Source organism: Octopus sinensis, linkage group LG11 (assembly GCF_006345805.1).
Source record: "Octopus sinensis linkage group LG11, ASM634580v1, whole genome shotgun sequence".
Classification (NCBI taxonomy): Eukaryota; Metazoa; Mollusca; class Cephalopoda; order Octopoda; family Octopodidae; genus Octopus; species Octopus sinensis.
In genome coordinates, this window is record NC_043007.1 from 41,318,410 (window position 1) to 41,339,679 (window position 21,270).

Genomic DNA, 21,270 nt, shown 5'->3' on the forward strand with positions numbered 1-21,270 from the left:
AGCCAGAAAAAAAATAGTGAATTTGAATTCTCTGAAACAATAATAATGATGATAGAGGTGATAACAAAGATGGCAGACAAAAACAAAAAAGAGTTGGGAGGAATGGAAAGAGAGACATGAAGCTACTAGTTATGTTACTTACCATGAGCTGTCGTACAAAGCCTTCATTTGGATTTATACAGAACCGTCTTAGCTGTACATGAGAGGAGGCTTGGCTGTAAAGAGGTAGAAGCAATATCATAACTTTACATATTATCAAACATTGGACTTTGCAACTGACATAAGCAGTGTCATCACACTGATACAAAATCTCCTTCCACCCTCTCAAATACTCTCCCACTTAGTCAAGGGGACTTTCCTTTTACTTTATCTTTCCTGTCTTGCAAGTTACTTAGCAACTTAACATGTGCTAGTTGCACAAGGAAAAAAAACACCCACTACACATTGTAAAATGGTTGGTATTAGGAAGTACATCCAGCCCTAGAAACCATGCCAAAGCTGACAGCACAATGCAGTCTTTGGACCCATCAGATCCATGTCCAACCCATGTAGCAATGTAGTCCATACACTCATACAATCAGCCTTTTCTCAGAGAGAGAGAGAGAGAGACCTTTTGTTGTTCTCTGTAATCATTTCTTGCCAAGAAATTTTCTGGTAGCTCTGCACTTTCAAAAACATGCAAAACACCCTGGCTTGAGAAAAACAAGTATGCATTAATAGCAGGAAGGGCATCTGGCAGTAAACCAAAACATCAAAACAGATGTAAAAACATATGAACTTAACTACAAAACCAGCAAATGTTTATTACTTACCGATACGACAGACTATATCTTTCCATTATGAAAGCTATTACCATGGCAGCACTGGTAAGAGAAAACAAATTAAAATAAATATAAAATCATATATATATACACACACACATGAATGTATGTATGCCTGTATATAAACAACATGTTTAAAATAAATATAATAAATATTTGAGAGACAGTAATAATAATGAAAAAAATGGTATCAGAGAGGTGAAGCATATCCTGTACACGCACAAGGATAAAATAAAATTTAATTTCATAATCTCAGACGAATTCATATTTCAACAAGAGTTATTTTCCCTGCGTATTATTTATGCCTATGTAAATAAAGTAAAAAAACATTTTGATTCACCAAACCAAAATTTAGTGAGTTCAAGCCACTCACCCAATGAGTATTTCTGCCAAATTTGGAGAAAATCTGTTCAGCCATTTTCCAGTAATTTTGCAAACACACAGACAAAGATGAGCAACTACAATACCCTGCTTTCACCTATGCGCACAAGGTAACAAATAACATGTTTGTGGCAATAGAAATGTTAGAGAAGGTGTGTGTAGGGGGAAGTGGGTAATAGTAAACTAATGACGACAGTGATGAGTGGTGGTGGTAAGGTTATTGCTCATATATAATGCCACTTTTCTGAAGATAAGCAATAATAACTCCAATTGTTTGTTGCAAATTACTGGTGTACAGTAAATGCTGGGAGGAACCACCAGCCAACTGTATATACATCTGCTACTCAGAGTAAATGTTCCAAGGATGGGTTGTGAGAAATTCTGGATCTGGCACTACTGACTGTGCCTTCAAAGACAAGGCAGTCTGTATGTAGTCATTCAAATTGTCAGGAATAGCAGCTAAATATCCCTGAAGTCACCATTACCTAATACAGTCATGGTTGTGTTAAGAAGTCGGCACTATGTTACTTTGGGCAGGCGTCTTCTACTATAACGCCACTGTATATATGTGTGTGCATGACTGTGTATCTTTGTCTTAACATCAGACAGTTTGACATTTTTTACAAAAATATTTACTGATTAATATAGGCTGTATGGTTTTTTTTTACCTTCTTGATATGCCAGCATTTCCATGCACAAGAGCTCGGCCACCTTGTCGAAAGCAGTCATCTAGAAAGTCCTTCACCTGTGAAAAATATGGAACCGACTATTAAAGATATAGAAGTGAAACAGAATCAATATAGATTAGAGTAAATAGCAAAAGAATCCATAGAAAGTAGAGTTGGTCTGTATCAGCAAATAGAAAGTATGAAATGTTTACACACTGGAATACATTATTTCACTATGAGGAAAAGAATTCTAACATTTTTCCAACAAAGGAACAATCTTACCAATAAAACATTAGATTTTACCTCTTTCTTGCAGCAACATTATTTATTCCAGTTTAGGAATTTTACTATTAAAGGTATTGTGTAATCTTTTAAAACATATTCTATGCATGAATATTTACCATTTTTTAGCTTGATTACAAATAGACTGAATAATGACTAAGCTATTTTATATATACATATATCCCTTATGTAGTGCTTTCTTAATAATAATAATCCTTTCTATTAAAGGCAAAAGGCCTGAAATTTTAGGGGAGGTGGTTAGTTGCTTACATCAACCCCAGTGCTCATCTGATACTTATTTCATCAACCACGAAAGGCTGAAAGACAAAGTCAACCTCATTAGAATTAGAATTCAGAACATAAAGACCAACTTGGCAAGCTCTTTAATTTTACCAAGTACTTTTCCAGCACTACATTATTTCTTTCCCTGGAAAGACTGAAGGAAAGTAGAGTCATATGCCTTGTCTAAGGGCACAGTAGTTGTAACCTGGTTCTTTGTTATTTCAGATAAACATCCAAATAACTGACTGATAACTGGGGAGTTACCACACTTACGTATGACATACCAGAAATCATAGCGGCTATCAAATCTTCATCAGATACCATCCTAACATCTGAATAAAGTAGTCCTTGATACATTATGCCTAAAAAGAAAAAGACAGGCTAAACATGCCTGGAATGTCTTTTAATATAATACTTGCCCAGTGAAGGTTGAAAATAAGGGTTAACTATTTGTTACCATGTTTCTGTTAAAATACACTGCCTCTGCCTCAATTATTACTGAAAATAATGAAGACCTTAGTAAAATAACCTTGTCATTATTGGGCTGGTGTTTGGAACATAAACTATCCAAAAATATTGATGGGATGTTTTAATTTAGATCACTTTCGAGACAGTGAGCTAGCAGAATAGTTTGTGCAGCAGACAAAATGCTTAGCAGCATTTCATCCAGCAATTTCTGTTCTGACTTCAATTCCCATCAAAGTTAACTTTGGTTTTCATCCTCTCAAGGTCAATAAAATAAAGTATCAGTCAAGTATGAGATTCAGTGTAATCAACAAATCCCTTATTCATAAAACTGTTGACCTTGTGCCAAAAATTTGAGACAATTTATATCACTTTAAAACAGAGAAACCAAGGGATAGTCTTAAGAAAACTGGTATCAAAAGGGTTAAACAATAACGTTGTCCAAAGAAGGAAAAACAACTGAAATAGCAGAAAATGAATAAATTCATGATACCTTTTTGAAATGTTGAATAATATTTTCTGTGGGTTTATCAGCAATATTGAGCAGTAAATATCTACAAAGAAAGAAAAAACAAGATTAACACAACAAACAATAATATATCATGGTTTTTTTTACATCCATTTTGCTAAGCTGGCATGGGTTAGATGAAACACATTGAAGGAAATTATCTGTGGCTGGGTACTCTTTCTATCACCAGTTCTATCAACTAGAGTAGTTTATATTCCACCATCGTCCGCTCACATTGTGCTAATGATGTTGACATACAGAATTGACATTTATATACAAAGGCTCTCTCTCTCTTTCTCACACACATTCACATATTTAGATCATTATCACCATTTTAACATGCACTTTTCCACACTTGCAATGGGTAATATGGAATTACTAGAAGCAAGTTTCCAACAACCAGATGCCGTTCATGTTATCAACCCTCATTTCTAAGCAAGGTAATATTACCATTTAACAAGACATGTTTTCAATGAAGACTAACGATGAGAGACTCCAATTGTATGATGGTGATGTTCTTTTATAAATATTGATTGATGTCAAGATAAAGAGAAAGAGAGAGACACACACACACACACAGGTGTTGCTGTGTGGTAAATAGGTTGCTTCCTAGCCACATGGTTTTGGGTTCAGTCCCACTGCTTGGTACCTTGGGCAAATGTCTGCTACTGTAGCCCTGAACCAACCAAAACATTGTGAGTGGGTTTGGTAGACAGAAACTGAAAGAAGCCTATCAAATAGGTGTATGTATTTGTTACTCTCTCCTTGCCTTGTGATAGTTGCAATAAGTGTCACTATCATGCAAGCAGAGTTTTTGCGGCTGGATTACCTTCCTAATGCCAACTACCTTACAGAGTGAACTGAGTGCTTTATATATAATAGGCAAGGAGGCACTCTCATACGTATGCATACACATGCAATCTTGCTTTTAACAGAAATACTCACACAAAATGCTGCAGGAAATTTGGACGGATAAATCGAGCTTCCACATCTTGCCGAATACAGACAATGTGTGTGATTCCATGTTTCTTTAGAGTCTCATACTAGAAGAATACAGAGAGAGAGAGAAAGTAGGAAACATAAGAAAATATGTTACAACAACATTAACAACAAATTCATTAAATAAATGACTAAAAATAAATTGTTAATGAGATGATAATCCTTCAAACAATTAACATCTTTAGTGATGAACATCATCACCACTGTTTCAGGCTTGCATAGGTGTCAAATGGAATTTAAGGCATATTTTCTACAGCTGGATACCCTTCCTGTAGCCAACAGCCACCTGTTTCCAATTAAAATAATATTCCATTATTTACAATTGATGGATATTTTCCTCATCTTGTCAATTATGCATTGAGGAACATTAGTGGTATCAATCTCACCAGTCTAACGAAACCTGTGAAGGCTATGGGCACAGCCTCTTCCTCCAGGCCTAGCAAATTAGAGGAAAAGAATAAAAGATTTATTTATTATTGATGGACAGTAAACCTGACTCTAGGACCCAAGTGGATTTTACTGTAGAACATAAAGGGCTGTAACTAAATAACCCACATGGTATTTTGTTTGAGCTCTGTTATGTCTCCATTTTACAGGTTTGCATTACAAATAATAATTTTAAAATCTAACACAAGACCACAGACCCCATATAGTCCTTTACTGGTTAGAAGGGGAAGTACTTACTTTGTTCTTCATGGCAGCAGCATACGGTCCAAGAAACAGTCCAGGGACAATTTCCTGTATAAAAGAGAATATAAGCTTAGTATCAACAATAGTGGTGATGGTAGTATAGATGTGTTGGTTATTAGCCTCACCTTGACCCTAATAAAGCAGACTTACAATCAAAAATATTCTAACCATAGCTGACTTTTCTTTTATTCAAACATAATGTACCGAGGACTACAATATCCAATGTATCCTTCAACTGAGGGGAAATTTGGCTGATGTTCCTCATGGGATTTTGAGGTGTCGTGATGGTGATAGCAATGATGGTATTATTATTGTAAAGTTAGTGGTAATGGTGGTGGTGATAGTTGTTTAGCTCCAGGTTATCCCTACCTACCAGGCCTATGATCAAAAGTATTTCAGCGATGACCATTCTGTTTCTCACCCAGGGACAGTGCAGGCAAAATCACATAATCCTATGTGTCATTTTCCTCAAAGATGATAGGACATAACTTGAGATTTGGCAGTTATCTCCAGCATGTCAAGCTCTACTTCTTGTTGGTAATGTTAGTGTTGGTTGAAAAGAGATGATAATAACAGTGGTGCTATACACATATAATAAGGCGGTGAGCTGGCAGAAATGTTAGCACGCCAGGCGAAATGCTTAGCCGTATTTTGTCTGCCGCTACGTTCTGAGTTCAAATTCCGCCGAGGTCAACTTTGCCTTTCATCCTTTCGGGGTCGATTAAATAAGTACCAGTTACGCACTGGGGTCGATGTAATCGACTTAATCCGTTTGTCTGTCCTTGTTTGTCCTCTCTGTGTTTAGCCCCTTATGGGTAGTAAAGAAATAGCTATACACATATAATAATTTTGCTGTCATGGTAAGGAGATGAAGTGGAAGTAGGAAGGTGTCAAACAACTAATGAACACGTTATTTACATTATTTACATTTGACAGATATTTGTCCTCATCTTGTTTGTTGTTAACACAATGTTTTGGCTGATATACCCTCCAGCCTTCATCAAGTGTTTCGGGGAAATTTCGAACCTGGGTTCTCATTCCTAAGGTATTTTTCAATGTTATTATTATAATCATTATTCAGGTCACTGCCTGGAATCAAACTCAGAATCTTGGGTTAAATGATGATGATATCTATAAGGGTACACAATACCTGCATTTCTCTCCTCATCGAGTAAGACCAGTCCTAAAAATAGAAACATAAAGAAATGCAACTGAGAAGTTTTACAGAAATACAAATTAATTGCTGAAACTTCAATGTAACATAAGACATTATTATTAATTTGAGACAGAAAAACCAAACAGGCCAGTCAATTGGTAGAATTTGGAAGATTAATCTATCGGATGCCCAAAGATATCCTTATTAATTCCACTACAGTAAAACCTCCCACTATTTCATCTAAAATTAGGTACTATAAAGTTGTGCCTGCAATTTTAGCCATACTTCTTTATCTCTAAGCATAGGTGTGTGGTTCAGGTGTTGGGCTCAAAATCATTAGGTAGACAAAAAAATAATTGTGTGTGTGTGTATATATACATACAAGCACATACACAAGGGATAAGATATCTTTCAAGTAACAGTGAACACTAAAGGTTAGAGGGAAAACTTTAGTCTTGCTGAGGACAAAACAACAGTGCTAGTGTTGGTACCTTGATAAAGTGCACCCAGAACGCTCAGTAAAGTGGTTGGTCAAAGGAAGGAGATCACCAGAGTCAATAGGAACATGGTGCTTTCACTGTAAGTACCAATGAGCAATCAATCATTTCCCCCTGTTCATCTTCTTGGTCAATGTTCTCATCAGAGAAAATCTAGAGCATAACAGGTTTCATGGGGTGTTTAAGCTTGTTCAGCAAACACTTCAACCAGATCACATAAGACTTACCAGATATAAACTGCCCTCCCCCTCACCACCTTGCACTTATACCTGATGTCTTGTCTGGCAGTGACCCTGCCATCTTAAGCCACTTGTTGATGGCCCTCACCAATTCATTAAAGTTGTGGCTAATGTACTGGAATCAGCCATCCTGACAATGTTTGATCAAAGACAATGTTTCTTTCTCTGGACCGCAGACAACATACATAAAATGTTACAACTAAAGGCTTCAAGCTCAAGAAACTAGCCATATTCAGGAACCTTGGAGACACCCGAGTTGCCGTGATTGGTGGTAGGAGCCATGAGCATGTCTTTTCTTGTAATTTTTTTAAATATTTCTTGTCAGATTGGAATCTGCCACACTGAAGTCATCAATATACCCAAAGAAATGAAACAGTGAAAATTTGGCATGTGCTGTCACACTGCATTTACAGCCTGCTAAAGTTGTATTCACAAATACTCTATGCACTCTTAATGTGTATACACACACATACATACACAAATGTGTGGTACATAAATATAGAGACAGATGTGTGGCCGTTGCCAGCCTCGTCTGGCCTCCGTGCTGGTGGCACGTTAAAAGCACTATTCGATCGTGGACGTTTGCCAGCCTCGTCTGGCACCTGTGCCGGTGGCACGTAAAAAGCACCTACTACACTTACAGAGTGGTTGGCGTTAGGAAGGGCATCCAGCTGTAGAAACACTGCCAGATCAGACTGGGCCTGGTGCAGCCTTCTGGCTTCCCAGACCCCAGTTGAACCGTCCAACCCATGCTAGCATGGAAAGCAGACGTTAAATGATGATGATGATGTGTCAGTGTATGGTCAAGAAGTTTGCTTCCAACCATGAGGTTTCTGCTTCAGTTTCACTGCTTGCTACCATCGGCAAGGGTTTTCTTCTATAGCATTGAACAAACCAAACTGTGTGAGTGTATATGGTAGGCAAAAACTGAAAGAAGCCCGTTGTGTGTGAGAGTTATATATGTGTGTGTCTATCATCATGCTGACATCGTATGATAGTTGTAAATAAGTGTCACAGTCATACAAGGAGTGCCATTCATTTCCAAAATTCTGCCAAAGCATGTGTGGCCATGGAAAAATATTACCTTGCTTGGAAGCAGGTAAGGGTTGGTGACAGGAAGGGTATTCGGCCCCATTTTACATCCATTTTCCTGTGCTACTCTGGACTAGACGAAAATATTTCTGTAGCATTGCTTTATAGCCAGATATCCTTCCTGTTGCTAACCCATTACATGTATCTGAAGTAAGGGATTCTTATTCACACAACTTTGAAGGCGTGAAGGGAATGGACGATTTCTTGTTAATGGGAATAGCATTGCCGTTCATAGCACAAATGTAAACAAACACACAGACATACGCGTGCACGCACAGGTCAAGCTTCTTTCAGTCAGCCATATCCAATGACAAGGCTTTGGTTGACTTGGGGCTGTAGAAGACACTTGGGCAAGACTTCCTTTTGTACCCTGCCCAACACGCCTTTTTTTTTTTTCTACACAAACGCCCGTTTTCGGCTACGGAGAATACGAATCTGCCAAAAAATTGGCAAAAATCGGCATTTTGAAATTACCCCCACCCCTAAATTCTTCATTTTTAACTTTTTTCAGAATGTTCTTTTTTTTCAAAATATGCGGAAAATACGGAGATTATGATTCTGAAAAAGTTGCCAAAAATTTCTCTACTTAGGGTTAGGGGGAAGGGGGCCCAAACATTTCAAAATTTCGATTTTTGGCAATTTTCCGGAATCTCCATATTCGAAAACTTGGGTTTATGGCAAAAAAAAAAAACAATTTGCGAGAAAGTGGTGGGGGGAGGAAGTCTTTCCGACATTTGTTCCAGGTGCCTGTATCAGCAATTTCTGTTAATGTTTCTTTAATTTTTTCAGCTGAATCGATTGCTTATGTGTGTATGTATGTGTGTGTATGTATGCGTTTATGTGCATGCATGTATGTATGTATGCGTTTATGTGCATGTATGTATGTATGTTTGAGACTGTATATGTATGCACAAACAAATATACATACATATATATATAAACACATAATACATACATAAAATAAACGATTAACTTGAAGAAAAGTTTATTCACGGTAATTACCTAACAAATGCTTTCACTTTTAAAATACTTTCTCCGAAAGATTGCCATGAGAAAAAGATTTGGTCATATTACACGGGAGCAATAGAACTCAAATATATAAAGTATATATATTTATTCGCTCTGAAACTACAGAAATGATTCAAGGGCCCAGATTTTCGTGCCAGAGCAAGCGGTGTTGCAGTCAGTAAACTCTAGGTCCTTAAATCACTAACATAATTTCACTACTGATTATATATATACATAGAAATCCACACACACACGATGTCGATTAATTTTTGACACCACTTACCTCGAAATAGTCATCTTCATAGTTCATCGCATTGGCATCAGTTTTAATATTTCCCCCTCTTCTTGTCTGTCTTTATTTATTAAACGTCGCTTTTATTAATCCTATTGCAGCTATTGACGATGACCACAGACATGACGATAATAGATATTCCTCATAGTAAAAAGGTATACGATTCCTCCTCTTTGTAAGAATTTTTTAAATACTTATTAATACTAATATCACATATATTTCTTTCAACGGCAACTATATATATATATATATCTTCAAAACAATTTTCGTGTTCGAGAAATTCCTAGCGTGTAATATTTCTTTTCGTAATATAGTTTGTTTGTTTTTTTTAATCGTGTTTTTGTTGGCTCAAAATAATTTGTCTCTCCACGATGAATGCAAAATTACGAAACAGTAAGAACAACAAACCTTCAAGAAAATGTTTCAGCTCCTAAAATACAACTTTAATAAAACTTCGTAAATGTTTGCTCACAAGCACACGCCAAAAAAAAAAAAAAGATAAAAAAGTATTTAAATACGAAATTATACAAACAACTTCTTCGGTATATGGAAATTATTTTGTGTCTGGTTTTGTGTGTATACACATATATACATTACAAAAATAAATATATAATATAATTCATAAATAAATAACAAGAATAAGTTTTAAACTCCATGGCAAAAGTTTCTCAGTTGCAGAAATGCGAGAGTCTAAATGAAGGTAGAGTAAGGGAGATAATAAAACTCCAAAGCAATAGGCTGAAACGAGTAATCTACCTTGACATAATATTACGTTGTAATGAACTTCTTTATGCGGCGGCGTAGCCGGCAGCTTGGAGGGGGGAGAGAAACGGAGGAAGAAGTTGTAAGTAGTATATCTTACAGAAAGAGAACAGGAGAACTGATTGAATGACATTTTTTACTTGTCAAGGGTATCAGTGACAAGCAAAAACGAAAGGTGAATTCCACAGAAGAGGAGAAATAAATGCGTAATTTGAGCCCTTTCAGTTCAGTTCACTTCTATTATTAAAGACATCTAACGGAGAAACATTAAGTAATCGTCACTCTAGGTTGCAGCCCAAAAACCTGATCCGTCAATATATCCTCAAGTGCCTGTTCCACATTAAAATTATAGCCAGTTAATCAAACATTACGATTGAGAGACACGCATGTCTAATATCTGTCAGATATCCCATCCTATGAGTTCTGTAACACAAACAAGTCCAAGTTTATGATCGTCGTCGTTGTTTAACGTTCACTTTCCCATGCTTACATAGGTCAGGTCGAATGTACTGAAGCAGACTTTCTATAACTGGATGCCCTTCTTGTTGCCAACACTCATCTGTTTCTAAGCAAGGTAATAATCTCCATGGACAAATATTTTTTTACAGAATAATGAAAGTAAATGATACTGCCTATATGACGGTGACATTCATTTTCAAAAATCATGCATCGACAAGAAAAGGAGAGGCAAATATGCACACACACAACATATATGCACATACACACTATATACGAGATGGTACTGAAAAATTCTGGCTTTAGGTAAAAGAAAATACAGGAGGATCAGTTAATGATGATTTTATTCATCATATTCCCCTCCCAGATTCACACACTTACTGCACCGGTTCTTCAGTTTTTCTAATCCCTGTAAAAGAACTCGAATGGTTGGGCCTCCAACCAGGCCTTTCACAATACCCTCAAAGCCAGAAACTTTTCAATACCTCCTTGTATGCACAGACACACACGATAGGCTTCTTTCAGTTTCCATCTGTCAAATCTACTCACAAGGCTTAGTAGAAGACACTTGTCCAAGTTGTAATGCAGAGGTACTGAAGTTCTTAACCACACAGCAACACCTATTTTTAGAAATTGGCCATAATCCTTATAATTGCAGCCAAATTAATGAGGATGCTAACCTAGTCCATGTCCAGTTTGACACCCACACCTGATCCCTGGATGTCTTTAGCAGAGTCCATTCTGCTGCATGAATTCAGGACAGTGTCTCCTATCAAGTGATAACTTCCTCTTGTCCTCATACCAATTACAGAGACACTACCAAAAAAATTCATGGGTGCTGTCCCCACCACCAATGTTTGGCCAAGTCTTTATAAAGAGATAAATAAAAACTGAAAGCTTGACAATGTATAAGCTAAAACCACTGCTGTGATGTGCATGTAGATAAATCAATTATCCATGGACACAGAGATAGTGACATGTCCATGGCTAAGTCACTTCCAATCAATGTTTTGATGCATCTATGGCTAAAACACTTGTGAACAATGTTGTGATTTGTTGCTAATTTACCTGTAATCAGTGTTGTGATGTTTCTCTCTGTGTGGCTGGATAACCATGTACTTCCTCTAAAGTAAGATATCTGTTTCTGCCTCTCTGTCTCATTCAAACATTTCATCATCTAACAAAAGATCACCCCTACAATGTCTCCTCCCCTCTCAAAGATCCCCTGTCTTACAAGTTACTTGATGCCACATGAAAAGCATCCAGTCCGTGCCATTAAGTGATTGGTCTTTGGAAGGGTATCCAGTTATAAAAACCATGCCAAACTGACCTCGCCTGTGCTGGTGCTATGTAAAAAGCACTCTCTACTTTGCAGGGTGGTTGATGTTAGGAAGGACATCCAGCCATAAAAACCATGCCAAAACAGATACAGAAGCCTGAGATTATACTGTCCAATGGGTCTCTCCCTTTTTAAAAATGGTAGGATATATGTCAAAGATTTGGCTATTATTTCTAGCAAGTTTAATGACCAAACAGAGGTTTCTTTACTGGTTCATTCAAATAGATATTGGTTTAAAACAATCCCAGAGTAATGAAGTAATGTAATCAGATTCAGGTCACAGTGAAATGCTTGTTAGCATTAAACTTCCTTCTTTAGTGTGTTATGTCAAGTTATACTCTTATTTTACTTAATTACTGTTTTGCGTCCTAATTTCTTCAGCTAGTTTGGCCTGCATTGACTCAATTTCAGACAGTGGTTACCATGGATACTATTGCTGTGATATTTAGAACACAACTTGACATACCAGCTGTGTGTCAAAGCTGAAAGATTTCCTTTAAAAAGACCACCTTCTGCCCACAACCAATACATGATTGCTCCAACTTACTACAAATCACGTTTGTATTACACTCTACTGTCTTAGAACCATAAAAATACATTGGAAAATGTTTATCCCAATTGCACTGTGATTGAAAATAAAAAAAAACAGTTATAGCGAGTGCCTCTCATCATTCTTTAAATCGAATAATTATTATTGACTTGAACTGGTAAGAGCATTCATCATTATAATAATTTTAGCACCCACTTTTCCATACTTGCATGGGTCAGACAGAATTTGTTGAGGTAGATTTTCTGCAAATAGATGTCCTTCTTGTTGCCAACCATCACACATTTTCAAGCAAGGTAATATTTTCCCTGGTCTATTGAACAACAGTTCAGGCATTAGTTATGGGCCTGTTTTTGTTTACAAAGATTGAGCAACATATCAAGACATGTCAATAAGTTTGAATATGCTTTCAAGGTTGACTGCAAGCACACAACACCATCTGTATTTATAGCAAGGCTGCTATTTGATATACAGTCAGCAAACACGTGGTGCCAAGCAGAAATATGAACTCATGCACAAAGGCACATGTAGAAACACACACACAAGGCTTCTTTAGTTTCTACGAATTTCACTCACAAGACACTGGTTGACTCACAGCTATAGAACATCAGCTGATGTTTAAGTAATGAGACCAAACTCCTAACCACTTGGTTCCAAAATGAACTTTTTAACTACATAGCTATTGCCTGCACTGATATACACAATTGCCTGTACCTATACATAGTCATGCTTCTGGCTTCTGCCTATACATAGCCATAATTTGCTGTAACATTCCAGTCAACTGTACTTAAAAACAAAAAAGTTAAAACATACATACATTCTTAGCATTAGTATTATTATGGAGACAAGGGTTCATAAATACGTAGTAAGAAGCTCTGTTATTTGCTCCTGTTTTGTATACTTATGTATCCATTACTGAAGCTTGCTTCATAGAAGTGATAGTAATATTCAATAAATATTCTGTCTCACCAGATTTCTCAGATGAAAGAAATTCAGTTCCATCTAGATGGAGTTGCAAAGGACAAAGCTACATTTCTTCTTCTTGTGACTAACTTATAAATTTTTAAAAATTGGCTTTAAACATCAATAACACCACAGAAATGGTACTATCAGTGTTCAGTTAGCTTGCAGTTCAGGGTTCAATTTTACCACCAGGCTAACTTCCTCCTATATTCAACAAAATCTGCAATGTTCCCTACAGTTCAGTTGGTTACAAAATATTTCATATCTGCAACATCTTTACACCATTGTGAGGTTTCATTGAGTTACACATCTTAAAATTACTTAAAATTTATTTCTGATCTGTCTCAACTTCCTTCCAATTGAACAGTTGAAATATTTTCAACTACGGATCAAAACCAGATCACATAATTCAACTTACAGATCACAACTGCCGTTTCAATCTTCTGTGAAAACTTATCCAGTCATGAGGAAATATTACCTTACTTGGAAACAGGTGAGAGCTGGCAACAGGAAGAGCATGGGATAGTGGATGCTAAAACAAATGATGATGATGATATATATATATATATATATAGCATCATCATCATCATTATTATATATATGTATATATCATCTTCATTTAATGTTCCATGCCAACATAGGTTGGATATGGATGGATATATATATATATAGATGTATATGTGTATTCTAAATATTTGTTTTAGCCAATTATGTGTATACATGCAAAAATCCTTTACTGGATTTACTGCAATGTTATAACATTGATTGATCTCGATTGTCATAGATATATGTTTCTTAGATGTTTTATGCATCATCTCCTTTCCATTTTAACATCCACTTTTCTATGCTTGCACGAATCAGACAGAATTTGAGATAAATTTTCTGCAGCCCGATGTCCTTCCAGTTATCAATCCTTACCCGTTTCCAGACAAGGTAATATTCCCCATAGTCAGACCTGTTTTCCATAAAAGACTGGAAAGAAACAACATCACCTATATGATGGTGATGCTTACTTATGACCACCATGTGTTGATAAGACTTTGGTCAGCCTGGAGCTATAGCAAGAGACACTTGCCCAATGTGCTACACAGTGGAACTGAACCAAAGACCACAAAGTTGGAAAGCAAGCTTCTCAACCACACAGAATCTTTATTACTACAGTTCCATAGGATTATTTCAATGTTTGAAACATCACTTAGCTGATGAATAACTTCATTATTATCACATATCACAATCAAGTCCTATTTGAATTTGGGTCTACTTGATACCGAGTTTAACATATAGTATCAGCATCATAACCAGAGAAGTTCCTGTGATTTATCCATGGGTTATATTTTCACAGCAAGACAAAAACTATTAAACACATCACATGCAACTTCCATATTCATATATTTAGATAAGACCAAACAGTGTTGGTACTTTTATGTGTGAGTGTGTGTGAGCATTGTAGAGAAACTTAAGTGTTCAAGTCTTATAATTTTTATCGAGGTTTTTTTTGTCTTATTACCTCCGCCTTAGTGAAGGCGGAGGTCTTGTTCTCAGTCATGTTTGTTTGTTTGTTTAACTGTAGACAAAATGTCTCAAGAACTGCTGGATGAATTCGGATGAAACTTTCAGGTATATTTGGCCTTGTAACTGGCACAAACTAATTCAATTTTGGGATCAATCTGATACCGGACAAGGATTCGGGATTAATTGTTACATTTACTTTACATGAAGTATTATGATCTTGCGTTCACTTTCAAGTCTTTCTCTGATTATCTCCCTTGAAAGCACGCTCAGGGTCTCCATGTATGGCGGCGTTGCTCAGAAATTAAACAACACTAACATATTCAGTAACAGTAATAAACTAAAATTATCCTTGACAATTTTTAGTTTTACCAATTTTGAATATATTGCTCCTGTTTAAAACCTCTTACCTACTTGACAATTGCATTTCTAGCTCTGCCTTGAAGGAAGCTTTATTTCTTGGACCTATGTTTTTGTGCACAACAATGTTGTTAAACCTCCGTTAACAGCCCCATATGCAGGTCTTTTCCGTTTTCTTTCACGCATGGATAAATTTTTCACTATAAACCTATAAGACACTATATCAGTGGATAGACTAAAAAAGGCTTTCATAGAGAAAACTGTCCCTGTTTACACTGCAATCGACACACACACAGCATCACTACCATTGGTATCGATCAGTACCTGACAAGGATTCTGGATTATTCTTCCGGTTCTTTTTACTTAATTTTTGAGAGCAGTCGGGTTCATTTTTAGTATTCTCATTTGTGAGAACGGTTGAGTTTATTTCAGATATTGTCATTTTAATAATCATCTCCAGATAATCGTTGACAGGACATTGGTGTTGCCTTGGTGGAGGTTTGCACTCTCTGAGTGCTCTTTTTACCTTATGAGTTCTTCATAGTTTCTTTGCAACAGTAAAGTTCCATGAACCATCACCATTTCCAGACCATATCTTCTAGATGAAATGGTAGTGTGTGGGTGTATAGGCAGGGACAAAGTGGTTACTTGATTGTAAAGATATTACAGCTGACTCTGAAGTTTTGGCCATTAACAGCAGTCAGAGAATGTTTTACTGGAAAGGGGGTGGGGCTATCATATGTTATCATTGTGCTGCGTTATTCATATTGCTTCAAACATTAAATAATTATGTTTGTGAGAAGTTATGTATATGATGAATACATTGATTATAAAATGAATGTGTTAAAGGGGATTCAATCCACACTCTATCAAAGTGTGGTATTATATATATATGTATACATATACATATATCTGATACAGATGGTGGAAAAAAGTTTGACACTACACTTAGGAATTGAACCTTGTGTCTCTTGTAAGCCAGATAGTCATGCCAGTCACTACACCAAGGTAACAAGACAACTTCAACTAACCAAATTAGAAGCCTTAACCTAACAAGCTAGGATTCCTTACACATTTATATGTATGCATCTATGTATATAAGTGTGTATATGTGTGTGTAAATACACACACACATATATATCTTAAGCAAAAGTTACTTTCTTTAGCATCAGGGTAATACATATCTTGTGAGTAAAATTAGATAGACAGAAACTAAAGAGAAGTCCATCAGATAGATTGTACCTGTAATTTGAATGTAAAGCCTTATTGCAATTCTCAAACTGGTTCTGCAAGAGAATTGTATTAAAAATACATGTCTGTGGAATACTCAGCCACTTACAGACTAATTTAATGAGCAGGTAATTCAGTTGAGAGAATAACCAAAACTTCATTATTAAAACTAACAGAGAATCACCCATCCATGCATATAAATCGTTATTATTAATGTCTCTTTCCAATGTTGGCATAGGCTGGACAGTTCAACAGCAACCAATGAGCCAGAGATTTGCATTAAGCACCAGTGTCTGCTTTGGATGCTATTCCTAATGCCAACAACTCCCCTGGCACGTAAAAAGCACCATCTGTACGTGGCCGATGCCAGCGCCACCTTGACTGGCTTCCGTGCCGGTGGCACATAAAAAGCACCAACCGATCGTGGCCGTTGCCAGCCTCCCCTGGCACCTGTGCCAGTGGCACATAAAAAGCACCCACTACACTCAGAGTGGTTGGCGTTAGGAAGGGCATCCAGCTGTAGAAACACTGCCAGATCAGACTGGAGCCTGGTGCAGCCTCCTGGCTTCCCAGACCCCGGTCGAACCGTCCAACCCATGCTAGCATGGAAAACGGACGTTAAACGATGATGATGATAATTTGGTGATTTTTTTTTATGGCACCAGCATAAGTGAGGGTACCAAGTACTTGCAAGACACACTTTGAAATGCAGGGTTGAAACAAGTGACAATAAGAAAACTTACAACATCTCGATCATTCTCATCTAGAATAGTCAGCAATGGACAGGCAGTATCCGTCATGGTTGATTCGTGTGTTAATTGTCTGCTTTGTCATCCAGAAATGTGCTGTATTAGTGAAAAAGAGAAAAAAAAGAGATTCAAAGATATGCATACATACAAATGCATAAAGACAGGCACATCTGTATAAGTATGTGTGTACAGGCCATTCTGGGTTATTTTTGTTAGCCCATTTTTGTTTAAATTATGCAAACTATCAAGGCCATAATTGTTTTCTACTCTTTTTCTAAAAGTCCCTTGGCTACTGGAAACACATGTCCATGACTGTTCTCTTATCTCCAGACAATAAGCTTGTCCTTTTTTTTGAATGGCATGTTAACTTTGGAGCATTCGTGATTTGTGAGATTATCTCCCCTTCTCATATGTGGGCTGGACTGAATTGCTATTTAATAATTATGAGGCATCCTCTAAAGGCAGAAATAATTTTAATAAATCAAGAATTTATGTTGTGTGGTATTTCATATGCTGGTATTTGTCTATTATCATCATTATCAACATTTAACGTCCATTTTTCATGATGGCTTGAGAGGAACTGGCGAGGCCAGGGGTCACACCAGGTTCCATAATGTTTTGGCTTGGTTTTTATGACTGATACCCTTCCTAAAACCAACCATTCCACAGAGTGTACTAGGTGCTTTTTAGATGGCACCAGCACCCTCACCAATGCTTTTTAGATGGCACCTTGGTTTTAAGAACTCAATTCTGTTGTGGTGGGCATGTCTACTTGAGTACAACAATGTGCCACATATCTTAGTCCTCTGACATACACAAATGTATTATACACTCACAAAACCAGACATTTGCACAATCCCACAGAAGCTCGAAATTTTTCACTTACACACATACACACATGTGTGTAAGGCTTAGCTGGGTGGAGGTGCTTGTCTCTCCCTTGTAAACATAAGGACACAGGAAATGTGTCAAGGCCAACAGGAAGCGTCGATGCTTCCTAGGGCTAAATAGCAGTGGTGTGATTCCCTTCATGGGACTGTCACATTAAGTTGACAGTATACAACTACTCTATCATAATGGCTGACGGTTAGTAAGGAGAGACACAAATAAGTGAGAAGAAAACAAAGGACCACTGATGCGGTCACAGGAGTGTGGTGAAAGAACTTTGGCCGAAATAAGATTAAGATTAATGTAAAAAATAAATATCACTGAAGCAAAATAACACCAAATATATAGTGCGTGTGTTTTTATTGGCTAAACTGGCAATATGACCATTCCGAAATATAACAATATCTGTTTCAACACACGACTTCACATAAAAAATCTTGCACAACAAATATTTAAACGTTTCTAATATTGTTTTTGGTGAAGTAGCAAGATGGACAGAGCTGCTCTTCTTTGCATCTCTTGCTGCATTGTGGGTTCATCTGGTACCAGATAGGAACCTGTCCAGACGTTCCTTGAAAACTTCCGCATCAATACCATGTAGATCTCTAAGGTTGCTTGGAAGGATGTTGAACAATTGCAGGCCCTTAAAACCCAGACTATTGCAGTACTGTGTCCTTATTCTAGACAGGTAAGAAAGGAGCTTTGGTATGATGCAGTGCCATCCAGTTCGAGGATTGGTATAGCTGTCAAAATTGAGAGCTAAACCCTCCAAATATATATCACCACATATCTTTCTTGTCTTCTCTCCAGTGAACACAGACTCAGCTCCCTTAGCCTCTCCCAGTAGCCCATCTTTTGCATCGAGTCAATCTTCTTTGTGTACTGGTGCTGGATTGCTTCAAGTTCCAAACTCTCTGGGGACCATAGTTGGGAGCAGTAGTCCAAGCAGCTGAGAACAAAAGTCTTCTATAGGAGTAGCAGAGCCTCCCTTTTCCTGATTCTGAATGTCCTCAGAATCCAGCCAGCCACTCTTTTGCACAGTGTTGCAATCTTGGTAATATGCACATGGAATGTTGCATCATTGCTCATGTGAACCCCCAGGTCACACACCAACTCTGACTCTGGGATCATATTACCTTCTGGTCCAGTGTATTCTGGTTTTAGCCTGGTGTTGGACTGATAGTGGAGTGCCTGAAATTTCATAGCATTGCACTGCATGTTATTTTTGTTAGCCCATTAGAAGACTTCGTTCAGGTCTTTCTGAAGTTTTATGATGTCCTTCCTAACTGCCTGCAATACTTTTGTGTCATCAGCATAACTGGTCAGATTGGCTGACTGTACCACGGAGGGCATGTCTGAGAGGGCTACCATAAATAGTAGTGGCCCCAGTACAGTTCCCTGTGGGACTCCATTGAGAATTGGTGTCTCCTCGGGGTGAGCACCATTGGCTACTACTATCTGACTCCTGTCTTTCAGGAAATCATGTGGCCACTCACCCAGTTTCCCGGTAACACCAAGGTTTCGCAGCTTGTGGCATATCATGCCATGATCAACCTTGTCGAAGGCCTTGGCAAAGTTGAGGTATATCACATCTACAGCTGACTGGTTTAGCCATTGCTTCAGTACCCAGTCAAAGTGCTGCAGCAACTGTGTGAGGCAGCTCTTTCCTGGACGGAAGCCAGGTTGCTTGTTTGTGAGGTTGTTTTCTTCTAGGAACATGATTAACCTTTCTCTGACAATGTGTTCCATTGTCTTGCAAACAAGTGCGGTCAGAGGGATGAACCTGTAGGTTTTAGCATCTGCTCTCCTCCTTCCTTTATAGACGAGGCATATTATACCCTCTTTTAGCATGTTGGGGAGTTTACAACATGCAAAGAAACTCTGAAAGAGTATCTGCAGTGGCTTTGCTAAAGCCTTTTTACATGTCTTTAAGAGAAGAGCCAGGAGTCCACCTGGGCCTGTTGCTGCGTTTGATCTCATCTCATCAATAACCAATATTACATCCTCTTCTGTGATGTTGACGTAATCGATTGTTGCCTAATAGATTCATTACATTGAAAAACTCCTTTGGCTTGTTTATTTGCATATTTCCATTGGAGAAGTGAAAACACTTCAGAATTGTTTATTTAGTGCTTCACTTATCTTCCTTGGGTCTGCAGTTAGTGAGTCATTTTTACCAAATAGTGGCTCTATCTTATAGCGTACTGACGTAGACTCCTTTGCCAACGTGTAGAAGGCTTTAGGATTTCTTTTTATATTTTCAACTGCTCAGGTTTCTCTTTCTTTTTCATGGGAGATTTTGAGTTTATTTTCTATCACAAAGAGTTCCTTTGTCAGATGGGATCTCACACTGTCATTAAGGTGTTTGTTTAAATGATCATTATTCTCCTCCGCATGAGTATTTTCCTGTCTCAGGGAATGACGTTTTTGTGTGTATTGGCTCCTTTCTCAGGGAAATATTTAATGCATATGGCTCACATTATTGACATGAATTTATTGAGTTTTTTATTGACTGGCTGGCTGGATCCTAAGAACATTCAGAACCAGAGATAAGGAAACGATGATGGTCCTCTGAAGGACATTTGTCCTTAGCCACCTGGATTACTGCTCCCAGCCATGGTCACCGAACAGTGTAAAATTAACAGCAGAACTTGAAGCAATCCAGTGAAGCTTCACAAAGAAGATTGTCTCATTGCTACAGCTCAGCTACTGGGAAAGGCTGAAACAGCTCCCTGGAGTGAAGGCAGGAGAGGTATGCAGTAATATACATCTGGAAGATCATGGAAGGAATTATGTCAAATTTTGGCACTGAAAGCTACACCAATGCCAGAATGGGTCAACACTGCACAGTACCAAATCTCCCAGCAATGCCATCACGCTTCAGAGCCAATTACTGCAACAGCCTGGGTTTCAGGGGCCCACAGCTTTTTAATATTCTCCCAAAGAGCCTGAGGGGCCTACACAAAGTGGATATAGGTGTTTTCAAATCAAAACTGGACCTCTTCCTGTTGAGAGTCCCAGATGAACCTACCTCATGGCGAGAGGTGCAAATGAGGATAGTGACATCAAATTCAATTCATATATCTA

General features: G+C 37.7%; 1 protein-coding gene across 2 annotated transcripts in view; it reads right to left on the reverse strand.

The window, feature by feature from the left end:
- LOC115217119 (serine/threonine/tyrosine-interacting protein) overlaps positions 1-21,270 on the reverse strand; it is a 36,640-nt gene that overhangs the window by 7,503 nt on the left and 7,867 nt on the right. Inside the window, exons 2-9 of one of the 2 annotated variants that reach the window (XM_029786722.2) lie at positions 17,290-17,391; positions 6,247-6,279; positions 5,091-5,144; positions 4,353-4,450; positions 3,393-3,453; positions 1,871-1,947; positions 813-863; positions 143-215 (exon numbers count right to left, since the gene is read on the reverse strand). In XM_029786722.2, coding sequence (XP_029642582.1) covers positions 143-215; positions 813-863; positions 1,871-1,947; positions 3,393-3,453; positions 4,353-4,450; positions 5,091-5,144; positions 6,247-6,279; positions 17,290-17,346 — 504 coding nt within the window. In that variant the 5' untranslated portion in view covers positions 17,347-17,391. Of the gene's footprint in view, positions 1-142; positions 216-812; positions 864-1,870; positions 1,948-3,392; positions 3,454-4,352; positions 4,451-5,090; positions 5,145-6,246; positions 6,280-9,371; positions 9,858-17,289; positions 17,392-21,270 lie in introns of those variants that run through there. The other variant, XM_036507392.1, reaches the window with a different exon arrangement.